The sequence below is a fragment of the Nilaparvata lugens genome, chromosome 7, assembly GCF_014356525.2.
Source record: "Nilaparvata lugens isolate BPH chromosome 7, ASM1435652v1, whole genome shotgun sequence".
Taxonomy (NCBI): Eukaryota; Metazoa; Arthropoda; class Insecta; order Hemiptera; family Delphacidae; genus Nilaparvata; species Nilaparvata lugens.
The window spans coordinates 54,875,068-54,900,219 of record NC_052510.1 but is presented as its reverse complement, the minus strand read 5'-3'; the positions used below and the strand labels follow the sequence as shown (position 1 = coordinate 54,900,219).

The window sequence follows — 25,152 nt, the reverse complement described above, 5'->3', positions numbered from 1 at the left end:
AAGGATAATGGAAAAGGAGTCTCCTTTGAACGCCAATATTACCGTAAAAATCAGACTTTCAAGATTCAAGATTCAAGATTCTTTATTGCCAGAACAACTTTACATTGTATGAGCACGTCAAAAAACAATAACAATAATACAACACTTGTGAAATAAAAGAGAAATTATGATATAAAATTAAGCATCAAGACAATAGAAATCGTACAATATATGAAAATCTTACAATAACAATTTGTCTTAGTTAGAAACAAACTACAATTCATATTAATAATAATTAATAAGTTATTCAGTTTTACCAAAAATTAAAAGGTACATGTTGCATAATGAGCATTGATTATATTGAACACTGAAGATATTCATCCACCGAATCTCTGTCAATTTATTTTTTTTAAATCTGTTTGAATTTATAGATTGGCAGCTCTCTAATTTCTAAAGAAAGATTGTTATAAATTCTGGCTTGTTGAAAAATATGGCTATCTCTTGTCTTGGAGAGTCTTATTTGAGGCAGTGATAGATCATTGCCACGTCGGGTGGAGTAAGAATGATTGGCTCTCAGACGCGGAAAAGATTCTATATTCATTTTAACATATATTAAGGTATGAAGAATAAAGGTTAGAATTTTCAGACTTCGGAAACTTTCCTTGCAAGACTCTCTGTTCCTCAAGTTATTCAATACTCTCACTGCCTTTTTTTGCCAAATAAAAACCTTTGTTGCATGACAAGAGTTGCCCCAGAGACGAATTCCATAGGAGATGAGGGATTGGAAAAGTCCATGATACACGAGTAACAAAGATTCAGTATTCAAAGACAACTTGAGTCTCCTGAGAAGAAAAACAACTCTGGAGAGTCTCCTGCACAAACCCAAGATATGAGGCTCCCAACCCAATCTTCTCTCCAATGTAAAACCCAACAGTTTGACATTATTCTTGACATTAGTATCCTCAGGCGGAGCCCTAAGGGAGAAGCATATATATTCAGTCTTACTCTCATTAATGACTAGATGATTTGATTCAAACCATATTTTTGCAGAGTTAAGGGCTCCCAACATCTTAGATTTAACTTTTTCATAATTTTGGTCAGAGGATATCAATGTCGTGTCATCAGCATATAAAACAGATAACGTTGGAATGTTACAATATAGATCATTAATAAAAATAAGAAAAAGAAAAGGGCCCAAAACAGAACCTTGTGGGACACCTGCCACAACATCTCTAAAGCCAGAACATTTACTATTAATAACAACCCTTTGCTTCCGATCAGATAGGTATGATTTTATCAGCTTCAGCTCATTCTCTCTCACTCCATAGAAGTAGAGCTTGTCATAAAGGATATCAAAGGGTAAACAATCAAAAGCTTTGGTGAGATCAATTAAGGCTGCTGCTACTATGTTTTTATTCTCAAAGTTTTGGAGGACAAAATCAACAATTTTTTCAATAGCCATGACAGTGCTGTGGTTGGGACGAAAGTCATGTTGATGTTCATACAATAAGTCATTATTTACAAAGTATTCATATAATTGCACGACAAGACATGATTCAATAACTTTTCCAAGAATAGGGACAATAGCAATAGGTCTGAAATTTTCTGGTTTGCTCGAGTCACCCTTCTTAAAAATTGGAGTGATATTTGTGTATTTGAAACATTTAGGAAAAACACCGTCCTTGAGCACTTTGTTTATTATGAAAGTCATTGGATCTATCAGACTGTCACTAACTGCTTTTATTGTGAAATTAGAGAGACCAAAAACATCTTCACTTTTCGAGAGGCTGAGATTGGCCATAACCTGCTTTACCTGTTTACAATTGACTGATTTCCATTTGAAACCTGAGGTAGGAATAGGCTTATGAAAGTTCACCAATAGGTCAGAATGTTGCACTTCTCCATTTTCCAAGGCTGTTCTACATTTAGAAGATTTTACTGTCAGAGACACATTGACAAAATAATCATTGAGATCATCGGGAGCTATTAAAATTTCATTTCTTGGTTTGATGGTCCCAGACTCTTTTTTGGCAATCTTCCAAGCCATTCTACATCTATTTTTAGCCAATTTAATCAAATTATCATTTTCTAATTTTTTCCTGATTTTAATTTGTTTATTGTATTCTCTCTTATAATTCGAAAATCTCAATTTGTCATCTATGTCATCAGTGAATTTCCACTTGTCATACAATAGGAGTAAATAATCACGCATGGCTTTTAATTCAGCATTGAACCATTTATTAGAGCTGGGGATGTACTTGGTATTTTGTTTTGTTGGTTTTTTATATATGAGCGGGCATATTTCATTGAATAACGTCGACAATACAGCCACAAGAGTTGATGAGGAGAAATTCGCATCCGCTATGCTATATAGTCCAGACCAGTTAATTTGTGATAAGCACTCTTTGAAGCTACTAATTTTTTCCTCGTTCATCAGTCTTACAAATGTACCTTGACTTTTTTTATATGGTCATATAGAATTAAACTTTAGAATTATTCATCATAAATCAGCTGTCTAGTGGACTATAATACTACCCACTCAAAAACATCGAACATCTTGAAAATGTATCTTTCCATCAACGTTGTAGACAGTTGCAGCCAGACCTGATAACAGCGCTCACACTCACATTCCGGGACGACACGTCACGGTACGATAGGACAGAAAGCTCTATGTTTATTTAGGATTTTTTCTAGACATTTTAAATTGATAAATTACTTATTAATTTTTGAGAAAACAACAACAGGTCAATGTAACTAACTGAGCGCGAGGTCTACTGTTCACATAACTACTAGTATGTACTATTTGCTTTTACTTTGAAATTTGTCTGTTTGTATCAGGTTTTTGGACCAGCTGACCAGTAAACGGCGACAAATGGCCGAGTCGCATGGGCAGGCGGCGCTCGTCCAAAGCCAGAGCTCGCACAGCTTTGGCGCGCATGCGCAGAACAGCTCAGCCACGCATGCGCAGAACAGCTTAGCCCAGGGTGGCCAACTATCCAGCAGCGACCTGGCCGCGAAGGCACGTAGCCTGTCAATGCCTGACGTGAAGCCTGTCACGGTGACGTCATCACCCGCCGTGAAGCCTGTCTCGGTGACGTCATCATCCAACCCTTCCACACCGCAGCCACCCACCCCTCGGCCCACCACCAACCCTCTGCCGCTGGCCAGCAACGGCCAGCCGATTGTCGAGCCCGTAGCTGCCAACGGAATCATGGCCAAGTTTTTCGGCAAAAAGGATGGCGGAGATGATAGAACAGGTGCGTTTTTCTACAAAATTGATGCCCATTATTAGATCTTTGCGTTTGTTATGAGAAGGATTGGATTAGGCTGTCCAGTACCAGTAGGACATTCATGGTAAACATGTCTGTACATGCATGTTCATCATGTCATCAGCGAGAGTCTTCTAACATAGAATAAACAACCAATTACAATAAATAAACCACTGGAAAGTTATAATGATAGAAAAATAATTCAATCCTAAATAGAACAGCAAAGAAAAAATAAACAAAAAAATTGGAGATACAAAAACCTAACCTCAATAGTTATTTGTGCAACTAGTGCGCAAAGTAACAGTTTGCTGCACCGAAAGAAACGTTTACGCCTGAGCCGTAGGCGAGGGCGGAATGGTTTGTTGAGTGCAGCAGAGGAACTTTGCGCACGTATTTCACATTAAATTTTTCCTACAGTTACCCATTGAATATGAAAAGTGGGTAATTATGGGTAAAATTGCCTGAAATCCATCAAATGTTTTTCTGTGTAATTTTATTATTGATAAAAACCTTAATCCTAAAATCCTAAAGTCCTCGTTGTCCTTGGTTATAATATCTACTTAATAAGGTGCTCGTTGTGCTTCGTTGCACCTCTGCTCACTATAGCAGCCCAGTCACTGTTACCAACTTCATTTGGATTTTGCTGCACTGTTGCTCCATATAACCTACTAAGTATTTTGCGTTGCCATGTTGCAAATCTGGAGTGCAGAAAACATTTTTCCCGCACTAGAGCGGAAAAGTGATTCTTTGCGTTCTGTAATCAGTGCAGCAATGGCCACTTTTCAACGTAACTGTAGGAAAAAAATATTGCTCGAAGCCTTTCGTTGTGATGACACAACAATGTATGACGACATGTGTATCATGCATGTCCTACCGTTAGTGGCCTGTCTAAGATCTGATTTTTTAGATTTATGTTGATTACACGAGTACATGGTGTATTCTACATAGATGGTTCAGTAGTTAGAAATCGCAGCGGCCTTATGGGGACCGAGCTTTTTTGTCTCTGGTCTTATCCATCTATAACCATTGAATTAAGCGTGTACTGTTCTATATACTATTGAGAGAGTGCTATGAGATTTTCTCGAATTCTCTTTGAAATCCTAGTGATCAGAAAATCATTCAGACGATTTTGTAAATTGAAAAACTTTCCCTCAATGGAGGAAAACCCCATATATTTGACATGTCGTACACCGCTTTAGCTGTGCTCATCAAATGCGGTTTAACACGACGAAATAATAACTAATGATAGACGTTTTTCAAATATTGCCTCTCATTTATTCATTCTTATAGGCTATTAATGAAGAGTATTTCAAAACTATACCACTAAAAAATATGATGACCAGTATATAAAATCAGACAACCAGTTTCTAGGGTATTGTGAGATTGTGAGCCCTTTAACGTATTATTAATCCTTGATTTTTTATAATGGCGGAATTTCTATCTGATTATTTTTGTACATTCTTTAACCCTACTGAAACGTCTATGAAAGATCAATGAGCATTTTGTTTCAGGTGGATCAGGCAGAAATGTTTATATAACGTGTTTTAACGTAATTCATGAATGTTTTATTCTGTATCCAAGTCCTAAGCTCCTGCTCAAGTGATATGAAGCATGTGTATGATGAGAGATAGTTGATGGCAATGATAGTTCCCAAATCTATCGGCGAGCTATTTAAAGATTAACTGAACTCAACCGTTATTAGGTGAAACCAAATTTTTCTGTCAGTTTCGCGTGCCACGCTTAAGCTTAAATAATGAATAATAATTAAATTCATTGCTGAAGTATCACCAGTTTTTGTTGGACGTAAAATAATAATAATATCGAGTGACCTAGTTGGCTCAGGTCTGGTGTCAGAGTTTTCAGGTCGCAACTGATCAATTTCAGGCCCTGAAATGAATCTGACATGAACTAACAACTGATTTTTAGGCAGCCGGGGCCGAGATTTAACGTGTCCATCCGAAACAGGGGAGTGGCGGAGATAAATATCGGACGCTATCCACGTTATTTAGTGACATCAGGAGGGTTCTAGTTTAGTTTTAAATTGATGGTTTTGACCAAAGCGTTTTAGAGTATAAAAAGCTAAATATTTGAATGAGACAATTTCTGTCTCAATCTTGAATTTTTCTCAAATTTATGATGCAATTTATTGCTTATGCTTGTCAGGCCATCCAGCAGCTCTAGTCCTGGATGGAGTGTTGGACATGTCGGTGAAAAGCGTAGAAGAATTTGTGCCAGATGGTGGTGAACTGGATAACTCGTTTCTGGAAGAGAACCATCAAAGTCAACTCAGCTCAAATGCAGCGTCTGCGCTCAAAAATGCTGATGCGGTTGATTCTGACAGGTAAGCTACTAGTGTACTTTGCTTATATCTATTTTGGCTATTCTTCTTCTTCTTCTTCTTTTTGTCTCTCCCCACTATGCCTTTTACAGCGTTGGGATAGCCTCCACCCAGTTCTTCCATACCCATCTGTCGATAGCAATCCTTACATCTCCGGAACAGTCTTCCCTCTTCTCCTTCCAATCTCCTCAATTCTGTTTTCATATGAGTACCTCGGTCGTCCTACAGAGTTATCCTTCCCTGCACTCTCACCTACATAAATTGTTTCGCTTTTCTACTGTCATCCATCCGCTGTATATGTCCATACCATTTAAGCTGCCTCATTTAAATCCTCTTACCTACATCTCTCATTCCAACTTCCTCTCTTATTCTGGTAATTTTGGCTATTAACTGTAGTAAACATTAAAATGTCGAATTACCGACCCTAAATTATCGACGTATTTGGCAGTATAATAGTTATATTAATACGACTATTTAACGATTCGTAGGAATGTTGTGTTCAAATTTTCTGTTGTGGCATATTAGTTAGTGGTAACTTTGCGATAACTCTTAACTTTTTTTTAACTCGTACTCTAACTTTTGTATTAATCATAACAAAAACATAATTATACACATTACCTTACTTGTAAATTGTAATGAAAAATGTATCTCCTCTACTAGAAATACCCTTGTCGCTCATAACCTTAAGAGTTTCTGGTCAGAAATTCATCAAAAAGGTTCAGAAGAGAAGATAAAATTAAAATGCATGAAACTTAGATCTTGGGTATTGCTAATTATACTGATGGATTTCATCTGAATCATGAGATTTTATCTCATTTTCATGGATTTATACTGATATACCGTGGATTTCATCATCTAAAATCAATTCATACTATAATATCGATATATTAACATAATACGGTATCTTCAAACTATAGGATCTAAACCATGAACATATATCTCTCATTTAGAGACAAGTTAGTAGTATTTGATGTTATTTCTTAGAACTGATTCTAATATATTGATTGATACATGATTCATCGATTAAAGAAACGAGACGAAGCCGCCGAAAACAATGGATGGACAGGTAGAAGTTCTAGTGACCCTTTAGTGGTCGCCTATTGATATTGAATTTCGACATTTTCGTGGTCTATTGTTAAGGTTTCCACTCCGAGAAATATTTTGGTGGACCAGTGTGGTTACTTGAAGGCACGTTCAGCTGTAAACCAGTGGTAGCATACAGTGATTGGATAAACACACACATTACTATCGATGACAAGTACAAATTTAGTCAAACGTATTTGATGTGTAAAGCCCACATCGATTTTTGGATGTCCATTCGTTTGCCGTCCTTATAAGTTGCACGAGATTGAATGTAACTTGACAAACGCATGTTATACATAATATGTTTGCCAAGCTGTGTTCAATCTAATATAATTTGAAAGGACGCCAAAAATCGTACGTTCAATAAGTATCGAATTGTATGTAACTCAAGTTGATCTGTATACAGCTTGTGAGCAAGTTGAGTTTCATCAAATGAACCATTGGGAATAGTACAATTACAAGTACTGGATCATTACTTAGATCCAATAATAATATTGTAGAAAATACAAGTAAGAGATGTAAGGTACATAGATAAGCTGGTGCTACCAGCTAGAATTGCCTTCAAGAAACCACGCGGGCCACTAATGAGGGTAATGAAGCGGAATCAGAGGAGACAATAAAAGTATGCTAGTCGAGAGTTAGAGGATGAACCTTTTTGGAGCTATACCAGTGTACAGGTAGCGCAGCCCCGTTTCGTTTCTTCTACTCCTATTCATACTTTTAGTACCGGTACTTGTTTAGAACAAAATAATTATATTTATGAGTCAATTTTGAATTTTTAATTGAGATATTTCATTGATGTTACAGCGATACAGAAACAACCGGCAATCCTTTGGTGACTGGATTCCAAGATGATCTCGATCCTGACGAAATCAGTGTAACGGAACACATTCGTCCTGTACCTGCCACCTCCGTCAGACCTCCTACAATAAATGTAAGTTTGTTTTTCAATTATTATATTGGTGTTTTATAAACCAATCGAATTTTCCATTTACGTTTTTAGCTAGACATGTTGATATCATGGACTTTGTTGCTTCTATCTATTGCCAGCGTTACTCACTCTTAATTCTAATTCAACTAGCCAGTAATGAGTGCATGTTTCATTCAAATAAGAAGAATAGTGGGTATTTACTCAGTATTATATAAACCAATTCAAATTTCCATTAATGTTTTTAGCTAGACATGTTGATATTATGGAGTTTTGCAGATGATTTTGGCTTAAAAATAAATTGTCCCTCCAAGCATGATCTTGAAAGTGAGAGGAATCAAAGTTATTTGGTTCTAAAAGACTGGTGTTCAGCAAATAATCTTTCTCTCAATGATAGTAAAACCGCTGACATTAACTTTGCATTCAGAAACGTTAAGGATGAGACTCCATTGAAGTTTTTAGGTGTTTTTATCGACCCTTGTCTGTCGTGGGATGCACACATTGACTATTTGTCAGGTAGGATGGCCAAAGGATTGTATATGTTTCGGAGACTTTGTGTAACTGTGGATGTGTCTGTACTAGTGAATATTTACTATGCACACATCCAGAGTTCATTTCTTACGGAATAATGCCTTGGGCAAACAGTGTAAACGCCAAATCAATTTTTGTTCTTCAAAAGAAAGCAATAAGAATAATATGCAAGCTACCATATAATGCACATTGTAGACCTTATTTCATCCACCTAGGTATTCTGACGTTGCCGTCGTTATATGTCTTAAAAATATTATGTTATGTACAAGGCAATTTGAATAAGTATGATTCTAATAGCTTCCATAGTTTAAATACAAGAAATAGACACAAACTTAGAATTCCGTTGTACAGTCACACTAAATCACAAAGAAACTGGCACTTCACATCTATCAAATTATATAACTCAACACCTGACCACTTGAAGGAACTCACTTGCACACAATTTAAGAAAGTATTGAATGCAGTGTTAATTGATGAATGTTTGTACACCGTACATAACTATTTTAGAATAGATTTGAATCGTTTTATGTGATTCATGTGTTATTTTATTGTTCTGATACTGACTGATCTTAGTGTTTTTGTGTTTGTTTTGACTTACTTTAGTGTTAGAAAATTGACGAAGTCCATGTATTCATGTGAATATTTTATGACCAATAAAATTCTATCTATTCTACTTTATTCTAACTTTCTCAGGATATTGCCAGCGTTACTCACTCTTAATTCTAATTCAACTAGCCAATAATGAGTGCATGTTTCATCTAAATAAGAAGAATAGTGGGTATTTACTCAGTATTTTATAAACCAATTCAAATTTGCATGAATGTGTTGAGCTAGACATGTTGATTTCATGAACTTTATTGTTACTATCTTAGACTATTGCCAGCTTTATTCAGTCGGTATTAATTCTAATTCAACTAGCCAGTGATGAATGCATGCTCCATTTAAATAAGAAGAATAGTGAGTATTTACTCAGAAAATACTCAATTACTATATAGTATTATCTCAATAGTGAATACTATTCAACTGCAGCATTTAAATTATTTCAAAGTAATGTAAATATGGTTGAAAATAAATAATGAGCTTATAAAATTGAATTTCAAATCAATATCAAATATAGCCTATGTTATTGGATGATAAATAATATTTTAAATAATCTATTCTTTAAATAAATTTATAACAGTAGTTTAAAACTTCTCAACTAAGACTCGTTCACACGATTATTGTAGATAGTCTAGCTGACTGGCTTAGTTCAAGTCTTAGATACATAATTATTTATTTATTCCATTCATTAACATAGTCACAAATCATGAAATATAATATTATAAGGAGAGTACAACAGGCATAGTCCAAAACTGTCTCTCCTCCACATCTTTTTGAATAACAACTTCACTATTTTGAATGGTTATGATTTAACTTTTCTAAAATATGAATCCAATTATTACTCCAAAACAACATTAAACTAAACATTTGAAATGTTGATGGTTGAAAACTGAATGAAAAAGAAAATTGTATTCAAAAGTGTGTCAAAATGTATTTGAACTATACTAATTTCTTCAATTTTGTGCTGGATGATATTCAAATGAGCATAAGCTTTTTTTAGGAAATATTAGAATGATGATAGATATTAGAATTTGAGGTGGACTCCGAACCACCGGGAAACGCTATTGATGCCTATGAGTACCAGTGAAGAGAACTGTAATCGAAGTATGTGCCAACAGGAACCAGAAAAGGAGGCCAAATCATCAGAGGTGAAGTCGGACAAAGATGAAGAGCTGGAAGAGATGAAGATCAGTGAGGATGTGCTGGACGACTGGATGACGCGACGAGTGAGTCCCACAGGACGTGTGAGTCCCGAGGGAGGGGAGGACAGCGCTCCTCAGGGCATCGAGGTCACCAAGATGCTATCAACTGGCAACGAAAAGGTGCGCACCATTCAAATGCTAATACTATTCATTGATTGATTAGCTGCCTTTATTAAAACTCACTATTGTGAGTGATCTCTGAAAAAATGACTAGACGATAAAGTGCTTGCGTAGCAGATTCCGTGTTCAAACCCACATATCATCAAACGTTTTTAACCAGATCACTCTTGTGTTATCGGATGGTTGGGTCAGGTTAGATTCTGATAAGTTGGGTTAGGTTAGAATATTTTTTGAATTAGTTAGATTAGTTGTGACGGGACCTTCTCGCAAGGACTGTCAACCAACAAAAGCCATACGAATTTACCTTTTCACAATGGTGAGATTCAATTTCATTGGCACCGTTCCTTGTAAATAGCATTAATGCTTAAGGCTAAAAATAAACTTTCTACTGGTGATATTTTTCATAGTTTTTCGATTTGTATATCATCAAGCTATCAAAATGAAATTTTTTTTCAGGAAAACATTTCTTTTCCGACAGAGATAAATCCATGAGATTTAGTGGATAAATTTCACTATTTTCAATTCTTCAACATTTCATTATGTCAAGTTTTGAAATAGACCCTTGAGGAACACGGGTTTCCTGCTAGCAATAAATAAAACCTTCAGACAACGAGTTTATAATTATCTTATAATTGTTTATTGTGAAAGGTTTATTTAATTTGTTGCTGAAAATTATCAAGTCCGATAAAGATTATCTACGTAATTTTGACAGAATAATAAATAATCATTTTTCATGTTTCCTGGTCGTAAGGAGATTGCCTTTTACAACACAACATGTTCTCCGTTGCAAAGCACAGGTCACCTTCTAGTTTTGAATAAAAGAAGTTTTGTGCTGTATTATCCTCTCCATTGTCACTATTCTGATGTTTTGAAAATTCTATTGAGAATTAAAAATAGGCCTATAACCATCCCTTCCATCAGCTTGCTAAAGTATGTTTTGTACCTTGTTCAAGCTCTTTTGGGGCATTAATTTTCTAACTTACCTTTCTTCATTAATATTGTGTTGAAGCACACCATTAATAATATTAAAATTTGGTTATTTTATGATGGTATTTGAAGCATGTAAATTTCTATTTAGTTAGGAGCTGAATGATAACATTTTTCTTCTAAAATTTGTTTTAGAACGGAGACAGGGATAAAAGTTCGAGTCGGTCAAAGCAGCAGAGGTGAAGTCGGACAAAGATGAAGAGCTGGAAGAGATGAAGATCAGTGAGGATGTGCTGGACGACTGGATGACGCGACGAGTGAGTCCCACAGGACGTGTGAGTCCCGAGGGAGGGGAGGACAGCGCTCCTCAGGGCATCGAGGTCACCAAGATGCTATCAACTGGCAACGAAAAGGTGCGCACCATTCAAATGCTAATACTATTCATTGATTGATTAGCTGCCTTTATTAAAACTCACTATTGTGAGTGATCTCTGAAAAAATGACTAGACGATAAAGTGCTTGCGTAGCAGATTCCGTGTTCAAACCCACATATCATCAAACGTTTTTAACCAGATCACTCTTGTGTTATCGGATGGTTGGGTCAGGTTAGATTCTGATAAGTTGGGTTAGGTTAGAATATTTTTTGAATTAGTTAGATTAGTTGTGACGGGACCTTCTCGCAAGGACTGTCAACCAACAAAAGCCATACGAATTTACCTTTTCACAATGGTGAGATTCAATTTCATTGGCACCGTTCCTTGTAAATAGCATTAATGCTTAAGGCTAAAAATAAACTTTCTACTGGTGATATTTTTCATAGTTTTTCGATTTGTATATCATCAAGCTATCAAAATGAAATTTTTTTTCAGGAAAACATTTCTTTTCCGACAGAGATAAATCCATGAGATTTAGTGGATAAATTTCACTATTTTCAATTCTTCAACATTTCATTATGTCAAGTTTTGAAATAGACCCTTGAGGAACACGGGTTTCCTGCTAGCAATAAATAAAACCTTCAGACAACGAGTTTATAATTATCTTATAATTGTTTATTGTGAAAGGTTTATTTAATTTGTTGCTGAAAATTATCAAGTCCGATAAAGATTATCTACGTAATTTTGACAGAATAATAAATAATCATTTTTCATGTTTCCTGGTCGTAAGGAGATTGCCTTTTACAACACAACATGTTCTCCGTTGCAAAGCACAGGTCACCTTCTAGTTTTGAATAAAAGAAGTTTTGTGCTGTATTATCCTCTCCATTGTCACTATTCTGATGTTTTGAAAATTCTATTGAGAATTAAAAATAGGCCTATAACCATCCCTTCCATCAGCTTGCTAAAGTATGTTTTGTACCTTGTTCAAGCTCTTTTGGGGCATTAATTTTCTAACTTACCTTTCTTCATTAATATTGTGTTGAAGCACACCATTAATAATATTAAAATTTGGTTATTTTATGATGGTATTTTGAAGCATGTAAATTTCTATTTAGTTAGGAGCTGAATGATAACATTTTTCTTCTAAAATTTGTTTTAGAACGGAGACAGGGATAAAAGTTCGAGTCGGTCAAAGCAGCATAAAAAGAAGTCGAGCAAAGAGAAATCGAGTGATAAAGATAAGCAACGAAGTGAGAAGAGCAGCAAAGAAGAACGAAGATCGAAAAAGAAGAAAGCATCCTCGAAATCAAGCAATCACTCAGGTTCAGGCGAAGGACATGACCAGCTTGAAGATTTCCTCAATTCCAACAATAATGGATACGAAGTATTCTAATTGCTGGCCAGTGTACAGCCGATGAGATATTACAAATCAAACTTAGAATTTTAAAACCTGTTATATTTAATAGGAAAATCATGTATTTTAAAAAATATCAGGTCTATAAGCTTTCTTATACTGGTATCTTTGATCTTCAGCATATGTGGAACTGATCATGAGCTTTTGAAACATATAATAATGTTTACAAACTCAATGTTTAAGGGTTTCAAAAAATTTCTATTTAAAAACCTGCAGTCGAAAGTCTGGCAAGTGTCTCTCAAAGTGTAGGTATGTCAAAAAATGTGTAGTTAAAAACCTGCAGCCGACATTAGTGTGAAGGTGTTCATTTACAATATTATTGTAATGCCATTTTTCTCAAAAATAAAACCAAACATTCCATTTGAGTTTTGTCCTCAGAAAATTTAACGTTCGAAAATATTATACCGCAGCTATAATCTAAAAATCTTGTGGCATTCCTATCGTAACAAATTAAACTAATATTTATTTAATGATTGATTCCCGTTGAAACGTCATGGTTGCAATTAATTTGCAATCTATGCCATTGTTTAGAAATGTTATTAAAACATAAATCTCCAATCAAAAAGCAATTTACAGTACTTATCAAATTTTTTTACTAGTATATTAAGAATTAGAAATTATGGACAGCTATTCCTCACAATTTCTAACTTCAGAGCACAGCCTATTTGTTGAGAGATCTTTCAATTATTAGAACTACTAAAAAGTCTTGGATTCTGTCTGTCCTGATTTCAGTGCGTGAAATGATGAATTATGTAAGCTGACTATAGTAAAGAACCTGATGTTTATTCATTTCTGGATAAAATTACAATTCATATAAATATGATTGGGAAAGAATAACAATGTTCGGAAAGATAATTGACTTTCTCAAAAATCTTTCTCATGGTAAACATCAATAATAAAATAACTTACCTTTCTCATGGTAAACGTCATTAATAACATATTTTAATAAATGAGGGTAGTTACCCTATTGGCTGTAATCGCACAGGCTAGATAACCGGTGTGCTCTCATTTCTCCCTTTAAAAAATTGTCTCATGGAGTTATGGGCTCCATAATGACTTCCTGGTGATATAATCAACTAAAATACCACCAGGAGATAGAATAACCGGTGATACATTAACCTCCCTGAAATGTTGGTTCCTTTTATCTCTCCATCACACACGCACAAGCCTAGGGTTCATATGACATCCATCCTCAGCAAAAATAAATACATAATATTAGTGCTTGAGTAGCCTAACTTCAACATCTCTATGATTAAAATATTCATTGATACTCAATGTGATTCTATGCCACTGCGTAGTAATGTGCAGAATATAATTCCGCCTAAATTAATATAGCGTTTTTTGTTGAATAGGAATTGAAAAAGGGCTAGTGGAATCCCTCCATAATTGAAAAAAACACAGTTATATTTTTGGCAAAATAAAAATGGTTTTCAAATTCTGATAATATACTTGAGAATAAATAAAAATAGAAATCCAAGTACCCATTTTAAAATTATTTAATCACAACATGTTTCGGCTGTATAATGCCATTATCAAGTCATATACTTGAGAATTATGTTTTAGTAAAGCTTACAATGTTCTCAGATTTCTATTATTCCGAGCTCCCAAAGACAATCTTCAATTAAAAAGAAATTGTTAATCACTAGAAATTTATTTGTTAGAATATAAAAAGCAACAAGCAGAGATGCAAATATCTTCTGTAATATTCTAAGAAGACTTTTTTGTCATCAGCTAATCAAGGCTTGAAGGTTCATTAACGAATTAAAGCATTACGCCATTTTACCTTAGCTATTTATCAAGATAAACTTTTTTCGAAGATTACTGATTCAATTTTAAATATTAATGATTGAAAACCCTTTCAAGTTATTAATTATCATGGCCTAGTACTTTCTGAAACACTCATCATCCAATTTTTGTAATTAGTACCTGTTGATTCCCTCAATCAATTTTACTAGAAATCTCTTACCTGTATATATTATAAAAAGTTGTTGTTATATTCGTGATTTTAACAGTTACAAATATTCAAAATGTATAATAATGTTCAAGCTGTATTATATTTGATAATATAATTTATAAGTTAACACATTCTATTTATTTTTGTAAATATAATTATTTAGAGCATGAATCAAACTCTTGTTTTCTTCATTTTCCTATATAAAACGTTTCTTCTCTCTTTTTGATAACCACAATATTTGAAGAGCTTCTAAGTATGTTTAGTATATGCTGCGTTTACAACATGCAAGTGAATAGTAAAAAGTGACTGACAAACGTCATTAGCTTATTTCATTCTCTAATCAAGTGAAAACAAATCACTTATAATGAAATAGAATAAGTAGTGAAATGGTACAGTATTATACAGAGGGGTCCAAAAAATGTATACATACTTTTGACAGTGAATATTTCGGTAACACGATTGCAGGTCGTTTCAGATCGCCGCACGTAGCTTGAGCGACGTCTTTTGAAAGACGTATCTCTTAGGGCCGTTTGCACAGTGAAAGCTTAAACTGAATTCAATCAGCTGTTGACTTAAACTCAAAATGTAACACATTATAACAAACGAGACTTGATACGGATTAATCCAGTTTAAAATGAAATTTAGTTTAAATTGTCACTGTGTAAACGGCCTTTAATCTTAATCAATCTGTCCATAGGCTATCAAACAGGCGTAGCTACTATGACGCTATATAACACGCGTTGTCGATGCGACAGTTTTTAATGAAGTTATCGCTTCGTATCTCGGACAGCGCATGCGCTTTGTGCTAAACAATGACACTTGAGCACAACTCAAAATGTGATCAGATACGAAAATAATGAAAAACCATATATTATTTTGGTGTGAACTGTTCATAGTTTGCATATTAATACGCTGGGATACGTGCTACATCACCCGAAGACGCGCCCGAATTCTTGATAGCTAAGATTTAAAAACATAAAAACTTTGAAGCGTAAAAAATCACAAGAGTTTTGCATCTGAAACGGTCTCACAGTTTGCATGCGGGCTACTAATGCCACATTATATTTTGACAAAACAGAAAACATTGAACTATAGTACAGAGTATGTGCCGGTTGCAAAAAAGCCGGTTAAATTTTAGCCATGATCAATTCCAGGAGAACCAATCGGAGAAGCTGTCTTTTCAAAAACACCTCTGATTGGTTCTCGTGAAATTAATCACGGTTAAAATTTGACCGGCTTTTGTGTAACCGGGCCTTATATAGATTCGTAGTTGTAGGTTGTTTTGTGTATACAATATTATATTATGGATTATATTAGTGTATACATTTTTAGGACCCCTCTGTATAATGAGAAATGACTAAAAACACTTTATTCAGTTATAAGATAATAATGTTTATTTTTTCCAAAAGCGTATGAAATTCTTGATAGCTAAGATTTGAAAAAATAAAATCTTTGTAGCCAAAGAAAAAATCACAATAGTTTCGAGTGAATGTTTCGTATTTGCCATTATACGTCGAAATTCTAACGAATCGTATTTCGTGTGAAATACTGATAGTAACTTGGCCGGTCTAGTCACTTGAACATATTGTACGATTTGAATATATAAGCATAGAGAAACAATAGCGTAACTTATGCTATCGTTTCTCTATGATATAATCCACGACTTGGAAATCAAATTCAAATCTGGAATCATCGTCAATATTCCCCATCAATATATTTCTACGCGATTATGTTTTGGTTAATGGGACGATACGTTTGAGCGTCTGTGTCGGAATTTAGGGCCTCATTACACAGTCCTAGTCATAAATATTTGACCAACTTTTTTTATCAATGATAAAAAAAACCGTGTTAGATTATCAAATATTTTATGACTATAAGTGATCAAATATCTATGACCTATCCTCTGATCTATATGATCATAAGTAGTAGGCTATGATTGTTTAATGTATCCTTAATAGATATCAGAATAATTTGTTGTCAAATGTTTCTGATAGTAATAGAATATAGTTAGTTCACTCACAGAATTTGTTGAAAAAAAGAATATTATATAATAATATAATTATATAATGGTATATTATATCGAAAATAGAAATTAAATGAGAATATAATTAATATTCATTACTTTTTGCCCTTTTTTCATTTTTAATAACATTAATTTCAGTAGTTTGAAAGCAATTGTCCATATTTAATGGAGAAGATAAATAGTCTATAAGACGTTAAGGATGAAGTTTATAATGAAGACATTATTGAGAAAGTCAAAAAACTTCTTAATTCTACAATTTTTCATCACAGTAAGTTCTCTTATGTGTAATAATGTATGAAACCTAATTATTCAATTACTTAAGATACCTGTCTTTAAATGTGTCTAGGTAAATAAAACGTCTGTTACAAAATAGCAATTTCCTTGCTGTTCATAGAGGATTTAATACTTCATTGCATTGGTTTCACATCGTAGATAAGTTTATTGGAAAGTTTTTTTTGTAATTTCAATGTTTCAAAAGTGAAGAAACAAGTGATCATCAGTAGAGCTACCACTTTGAACCTCGAATATGGAACTGATAAATTAACATTTACAAAGCCTTCTTACAAATTAAAAGAATAAAAGTTCATAAATAAAAATATAAATCTAGAGTACCCTTTTTAAAATTATTTAATCACATGTTTCGGCTATATAATGCCATTATCAAGTGATTGGAAAATGAATAAAATTACATTAAATAAGTAGGGTAGGCTACTATTGCAAGCTTGATAACTTGATAATGGCATTATATAGGCAAAACATGTCGTGATTAAATATAATTTTAAAAAGGGTACTCACTCAGATTTATATTTTTATTTATATTCAAAAGTAGCCCTAAAGAGAAAAAGAAGATAAGAATAGTTCACTTTTGAAAAATTATTTTACGTGAAGTAAGAGCGAATGAACCCAATCAATCTCAAGATTACATAATCACTCACAGAAATAAACAAAATAAAAAATATAGTTTTAGATTTCAGTTGAATACATGAGAAATCTTATGTAGAGAGTTTATTAGAAATCCCTTCCTCTTCCAAGCAACCACACCCACTGCACACAACCATAAGCCATGAATGACGATCACTTTCTTACTTCGATCTTTCGTTTTTGCTTCAATCAAATCGGCTGGCACAATCTTTTGTCTCTTGTCCAAAGCTGCCGCAAACTGTCCTATATCGTGGCACTCGCTTCCCAATAGCTGAGCCTCGTGGGCGGCTTTATTAAGGATTTGCAAAGCCTCGTCATGCAATCCTTCGTCAGATAAGTGTTGTTCCAAATACAATAAACTCGATTGCATAACGTGCAACTGTCTTACGAGAGCCGCCACCATTCTGATACAATCCATCGAATCGAATTTCTCAGTGTTTCTTTTGCAACAAAATGACGATGCCGACCAACGATGTAAATGGAATGACTTGATAGATTCCAAGATTCTTCGCCGGTGAAAACTCAATTTCACTCCTAAAAGTTTCAGTTTTTCATCAGTCATCAACAGAAACTCACCTAATTGTATTTTGTTATCGTAGAACACATAGGCAGAGTACTGTTCGTCCATACCACATAGTAATTCATAGAGATCAGATGGAAACCCGGCCAAATTTCCACCACGATTTCTACTGGGCATTTCTTCAAGTAACTCCTCTAAAATGAACGATTTTTTCACATTCACATTCTTCGAAGTTGAAGTCTTCATAAAGTCGAACTGCAATTTACCTGCTAATGTTTCATTACCTTTTATAACGGCATAATCGTAAGCTGAATTGTTGTGTCGATCCCTTACTCTGAAATCGGCTTTAGCTTTCAAAAGAACATCAACCACATTGTTTCGGTTGTATTTGACAGCATGCATTAGAGCAGTGGCTCTGTCTTTGTCCAACACGTTGACTCTAGCACCAAGATCGAGCAGCTGTTTAACCAGTTTAGCATGGCCGACTTCGGCCGCCATCATGAGAGCTGTATTTCTATGCCTATCCGAGTCGTTGACATCTGCACCGCGCTCCACTAACAGCCTCACACACTCGCATCTGTCATCTTCATCCTGAGACCGGACACCTCCGTTGCAAATCGCCATAATCGGCGTGTTGAAGTCTCGGTGGAACTTGGCGTCACCACCATTTTCCAAGATCAACTTCAAAATGTTGAAATGTGAGTAGAGAGCGGCGAACATGAGTGCTGACCACCCATCCTGCACGTGGTTGACGTTTGCGCCCTTCGCCAACACATCTTTCACCTCATCATAATCACCTGACTGCACGGCTTCAAACAACTGCTCTTCCAAAGTACCTTTCGGTTTCACTACATCGGTCGTGAACGCTGTTCCTTTGTACTTTGGTTTTTCTGCAAAGCAAACAACAGTGATCAACTACAAGACAACCTATTTCGGACTATTGTCACCTGGTCATATGGGACATGTATATAATAATATATTTATCTCATATTGATCAGGATTTTAGAGTTATAAATTAAAATTAATTGAACAGTCATTTGTCATTGACAGAAAGATTGTTTATTTGTTTGTTGTCAATATTAACTGTAGCATCTTTCTCTATTTTAATAACAAACGTGCGCTCGTGCATCAGATGGAAAAATGTTATTATGTACCGTACTCGAGGTGGCTGTCATGTTTGACATTGACTGATAGTTTATTTATACCTAAAAATTCTATTTTTTGGGGGAGCTCGTTTGATATGACTGAGAGTAAGTCCGTCTGATTTAGTGAAGATGATAGGCTTGGTTTCTTTTATAATATTTTCTGTCAGTTATAAAACTGTTTAATAAACTTCCTCTAGAGACAAGGCATCTAGAAATAAAAGAATTTAAAAGATCTATCAAAGCCATTCTTCTACAAAAATGCATCTATTCAGTTGAGGAATTCTTAGTATAGCCTTAATACAATATTTTTTGTTAAGTAGCACGCCTTTAATACTTACATGTACAAGTGTTTTATGACTTGTAGACATGTTGATTGGTGTAAATGTTTTTTTGACGATTGTTCTAACATGTGAAAGTGTTTCTGACAATAAAAGTGATTTGATTTTATTTTATTTGATTTGTCGCAGTTCGGGCCGTTTAAAAAAGAGTTGTACTGTTATAGAAGACAGGTTCTGAACCCTATTCATTAGTTCAGATAATTTGGTCAGAGAAAGATGCTACAGTTAATATTGACAAAAAACAAATAAACAATCTTTCTGTCAATGATAAATGTATCTGTTCAATGAATTTCAATTCATAACTCTAAAATCCTGATCAATATGAGATAAATATATAATTATTATATACATGTCCCATATGACCAGGTGACACTTTGTGTAACCTTATCTAAATTTGGGAGAGGAATAGCAAAAGGTTACCTTATTTTTTTCTCTCCCTATCATTCTGATTATGTACTTATTGTATCAATCAATATAGAATGAAGTACACATTAATGGTCGTAGGTCGAGTATTTATCATTATTCATTTATCGATTCAATGTTACACAAAATTAATTATTTTTAATAATTGGGAGAGGACTAACAGGCACAAACAAAAATCGCCCAAAAAAGCTTAACGTAGGAGAGAACAGCTTGTTCAGGGTCTGCCGGGGAGCAGTACAGGGTCTGGCTGTATTGGTCTGAGTGGATATATACTGTCTTTCATACCTAATCACAAAGGTACACAATATAGGGGCTTGAGACAGTGCTGTATTTCTGGATTCTAAATTTAAATTGGGGTTCCCGGCTCATTGCCTGCTATCTACTTGTCTGTTTGACTATGAAGGAATTGATATCTGGTTTTATCAAGATGACAATTAATATTAAGGAAGCAATTGATGAAACATCTACAAGTGTAATATTATAATATCCTGATCTTTATAGACTGATAATTTTGTATTGAACAGTCGCCAACGACTCAAAAAGGCATGTATAATTCTGTTAATGATCGAGTTTCCTTGTAGTTTCAAAATAAAAAATAATGCGGTTAAAAAAAATGGTACTGAAGGGAGGGTTAAGACAATTAGTATAGGGACTCTTGAGAAACAGCCTCCCTTTGGTTATGCTTACTGTCTCAAGCCTCCCTCTAATTTTCCCTATTAAGGCTGTGCAAAGGCTAAAAATAAACTTTCTATTGGTGATATTTGTCAAAGTTTTTCGATTTGTATATTATCAAGCTATCAAAATCAAAAAGTTTTCTTAGACATTTTTTCCGATAATTACTGTTTGAGATAATATGAGCGCCTGAAGTTTAAATTTTTAAGACAGAACATTTCAAATTCGGTAAGAGATAAATCAATGAGATTTAGAAGATTAATTCTTCATGGTATTGTTGATTGAATAAACCAAACAAAATTGGAAATACCAATTTTTGAGAAAGTTACTCAATTTACCAAAAATAACTCAACTAAAAGTTATTTTTGGTCATTTTTGTAAAATTGAATAGCTTTCTCAAAAATTTATATTTCCAGAAACTTTTTGTTTTATTCAATCAACAATACTATGAAGAATTCATCCTCTGAATCTCATGGATTTATCTCTTACCGAATTTGAAATGTTCTGGTCCAAAAATTCAAACTTTAGGCACTCATATCTCAAAAAGTAATGATCGGAAAAAAATGGTTTCCTGAGAAAACTTTTTCATGTTGATAGTTTGATGATATACAAATCCAAAAACTTTGAAAAATATCACCAGTAGAAAGTTTATTTTTGTCCTTTGCACAGCCTTAATGAATTGATCAATATTAATATTTTTATTTGAAAATAGATGCAGAAATGTGCCACCACTGCAGTCATGGAGAGTCACACTGAATGCTCAAAAAATGGTAAAGAAGGAAAAATTTGGAAGACGATTTTTGACCCCAAAGTTCTGTTTAGGATAGTAAGGAGGTGAACATATCAAAAGTCCCCACCTCTAACCCCTGTGCTAAGGAAATGGGGGTGGTTCAAACGTAACATTTTTTGGTTTCTCGCATATAATTCGAAAACTATGCATCTTACGGACATGACTATTCTATACAAAATTGAAGCTTACCCACAAATTCCTGGAAAATAATTTAAATATATAATTATTATTAAACAAAAATCCTAATTAAATGCTGTAAATCACCCCTAAGACTTCTGCTACTGAAAATATTGACAACAGGGTAAACAGCTAGATGGAAATCACCTCACTTATGGGCTACTTATTTATTCAAATTAATAAAGACAATATAAAAACTTGTAGTACCCTTTATTAAAAACTTTTAAATATTTTAACAACTAGTTTCGACCATTGGTCATTTTCAAGTTTAAATGAATTTTGACTTTTTTAGAATTTTAAAGTTTTTAATAAGTGGTACTACAATAAGTTTTTATTAATTTAGCTAGATGGAAATTTGATGAGCGCTACTATTCAAAAATTATTTGTCAGCCCGGGAACCGAACCCAGTACCTCCTAATTGCCGTTCAGAAATGCTTACCCTTACACCAAACTGACAATCTCTGGATAGCAGCGCTCATTTTATACAAAGCCATAGCGGCCAGCCAGTCTGCAGATGGAAATAATAAATTTGAACAAATGCAACTTTCAATTTAAATATAGTTGGTTCTGGAAGGAAGGTCTACTTAATAAATGGAATTGAATTTGGCAATATATAAAACCATCGGATAATAACCTCTTCGTCAAAGCCTCAACCTTTGAATATAACACTGGTGTGTACCACACCCATTTGAGTTCTTCCTCCTTTAAAACAAAGTATTGGAATATTTCACACCTATGTAAATCCAATTTGTATTATTCTGAAGTATTTGCCCCATTGGCACTAATTGTCAGTGTGATACTGCTCAGTCAGCGACAAAAAGGGTAGGCTCTGGGGTTTGGAACACCAGAGTGTTATATTCACGTTTACTATTTACCAAGTGTTGATGTTTTGTTTGAGTTTTCTTTAGAAATTTACTTTGTTTAGTATGTTTTTGTAGGATTTTTTTAGTAAGGCCTATATATGTTTTAGTGTTCTACCTGACAATTCAAAGGATAATCGAGATTCGACTTCTACTCAATTTCTTTAAAAAAACCTTATAGAACGAATAAAAGAATCAATAGTTTTGAAAATAATGGAATATCGGATATGCAAAATTATCTTAGCATGGATTTTCTACATATTTCATCAGTTCTTGTATGAAAAATGAATAGCCTATGCATGAGTGAACAGCATGAAAAATATGAACTTTCAGTTCGGTATTTCAAGAAAAACCTATAATCCTATTTCTTTTACATGAGTATAATTATTATGAAAGTAGCCTACTCATTTTTGACTTTCAGATGACTTTCCAAATATAGGTAAATAATGGTATAAGCTAATTGTAAAAAAAATATTTTCTTAAAACAATACATTTTAGTGGTTAAAAGTGCAACGATCAGAGAACACCAAAGTAAAAACTTATACAAATGTTTTGTCACTAAAAGAAATATCAGGCTATGGAAATATAAGGCTGGGCTTACACCGGTTAGTCAAGACAAGACTAGTTGTGTGACACAATACTTCACATAGTTGCTTATGAAGACATGTCTAATTGCAATGACTAATCAGTCCGAGTTACGTTACAAGCAGCTATGTGAAGTATTGTGACTAAACTTGTCTGATCATGTCTTGTCTTGACTAACTGGTGTGCGCCTAGCCTAAGACTTGAGCTTAGATAATAAGACAAGACCAACAGCTAGACTATCTACTAGACTCATGTAAAAGAGTCTTAATTGATAAGGTGTAAATCACTGTTATAAGTCTATTTTGAGAATAATACATTTAAAAAATTACTATCACCTGATGGCAGTTTTCACAATTATTGATTCGACATGACAGAATAGGAAGCTCTCCGATTGGATGATTCTCAATACGTCAAACTAATCAGCCAATCCTGAGCTTCCTGACTGGTCGTGTCGTTCCGTCGAGGAAATTTTAAGGAAATCAATCCATTTTTTGGTTTCTCGCATAAAACTCAAAGACTAGTTGTGTGACACAATACTTCACATAGTTGCTTATGAAGACGTGTCTAATTGCAATGACTGATCAGTGTGTGAGTTGCGTCACAAGCAGCTATGTGAAGTATTGTGACAACTTGTCTGATCATGTCTTGACTAACTGGTGTGCGTCTAGCCTTATAAATAAAAGATCTGTAAAATGAATTTTTGAAATGTATAGGTACTATGAGAAATAAGTTGGGGTGAACCACACCCCAGTGTTATATTAGTGCATCATTTTTATAGGTGTTATAGATTTAAAGGTCAATGTCAAGGTCACTCAAGTCTTGTACTCTCTAGTCGATTATTCTTCTTACACAAACCGAGCATAATAATTATAGGTGAGAACAAGATGATTTAGAATAGATGATAGTTGATGGTTCATTCATGAGAACAAGATTTAAGGCTGTGCAAAGGCTAAAAGTAAACTTTCTACTGGTGATATTTTTCAAAGTTTTTCGATTTGTATATCATCAAGGAATCAAAATGAGAGAGTTTTCTCAGGAAAACATTTTTTTCCGATCATTACTTTTTGAGATATAAGCGCCTAAAGTTTAAATTTTTGGAACAAAACATTTCAAGTTCGGTAAGAGATAAATCCATGAGATTTAGAGGATAGATTCTTCATGGCATTGTTGATCTAGTAAAACAAAAATTTTCTGGAAATATTGATTTTTGAGAAAGTTATTCAATTTACCAAAAATAACTCAACTAAAAGTTATTTTTGGTCATTTTTAGTAAATTGAATAACTTTCTCAAAAATAGATATTTTCATAAAATTTTCTTTTTACTAGATCAACAATACCATGGAGAATCAATCCTTCAAATCTCATGGATTTATCTCTTACAAAATTTGAAATGTTCTGTCCAAAAAATAAAACTTTAGGCGCTCATATCTCAAAAAGTAATGATCAGAAAAAAATGTTTTACTGAGAAAACTCTCTCATTTTGTTCGAAAATCTTTGAGAAATATCACCAGTAGAAAGTTTATTTTTAGCCTTTGCACAGCCTTAAATTGTAGCGGAGTGTGAAGCCGGGGCCACAATAATCATGCAGCGTTCCGATCCTACTCATGTCCGATATTTCTGTGGGTGAGGTGGTGGTGGGACAGATCACATGACTGACATATAAGATCCGAGGCCGATGTCATTACTGATCACATGATTGTGTTCGGATCTGAAAGCTGCATGATAAGTGTGGACGGGGCTTAATGCACATCAATGTACCTAGAATTAACATAAAGTAAATTCGTATGGCTTTTGTTGGTGGGGAGTCCCTTGCGGTAAGGTCCCACCGCCTGAATATATAATTTAAGCCGTCAATGGGCCTTACGACTGTCATACTTCAGCCGGGACCGACAATCTAACTTGCCCATCCGATAACACATTGTATTCTAGGTACATTGAATGCACATGTTTGAGCAATTACATATCTTTCTCCTGCA

At 34.3% G+C, this 25,152-nt stretch overlaps 2 protein-coding genes across 4 annotated transcripts in view; one reads left to right on the top strand and one right to left on the bottom strand.

Moving 5' to 3' along the window:
• Positions 1 to 13,934, top strand: part of LOC111064291 (rab-like protein 6) — a 31,871-nt gene extending 17,937 nt beyond the window's left edge. Inside the window, exons 7-12 of one of the 3 annotated variants that reach the window (XR_005571858.1) lie at positions 2,818 to 3,236; positions 5,412 to 5,589; positions 7,477 to 7,603; positions 9,847 to 10,050; positions 11,173 to 11,390; positions 12,514 to 12,835. Coding sequence is in view for 2 of the 3 variants with exons in the window: in XM_039433193.1 (XP_039289127.1) it covers positions 2,818 to 3,236; positions 5,412 to 5,589; positions 7,477 to 7,603; positions 9,847 to 9,876; positions 11,217 to 11,390; positions 12,514 to 12,747 (1,162 nt within the window). In the remaining variant the exon portion in view is untranslated. Of the gene's footprint in view, positions 1 to 2,817; positions 3,237 to 5,411; positions 5,590 to 7,476; positions 7,604 to 9,846; positions 10,051 to 11,172; positions 11,391 to 12,513 lie in introns of all 3 variants that reach the window. The other 2 variants (XM_039433193.1, XM_039433192.1) reach the window with 2 other exon arrangements.
• A 3,675-nt stretch (positions 13,935 to 17,609) lies between these two features.
• On the bottom strand, positions 17,610 to 19,699 carry LOC120348745 (ankyrin repeat, SAM and basic leucine zipper domain-containing protein 1-like). The gene is made up of 2 exons (XM_039431979.1): positions 19,670 to 19,699; positions 17,610 to 19,101 (listed from the first exon to the last, which is right to left on the bottom strand). The coding sequence occupies exons 1-2, from the start codon at positions 19,697 to 19,699 to the stop codon at positions 17,716 to 17,718; spliced, it is 1,416 nt and encodes a 471-aa protein (XP_039287913.1). The 3' UTR covers positions 17,610 to 17,715.
• Between the last annotated feature and the right edge of the window lie 5,453 nt (positions 19,700 to 25,152).

What these genes read in the sequence shown, in the direction of transcription:
- LOC120348745 (XM_039431979.1), bottom strand. Translation starts at nt 19,699, where the DNA reads ATGTCTACAAGTCATAAAACACTTGTACAT. An exon ending in GTCATAAAACACTTGTACAT is followed by an intron (nt 19,102 to 19,669) that starts GTAAGTATTAAA and finishes GTTGTCTTGTAG; the next exon opens with TTGATCACTGTTGTTTGCTT.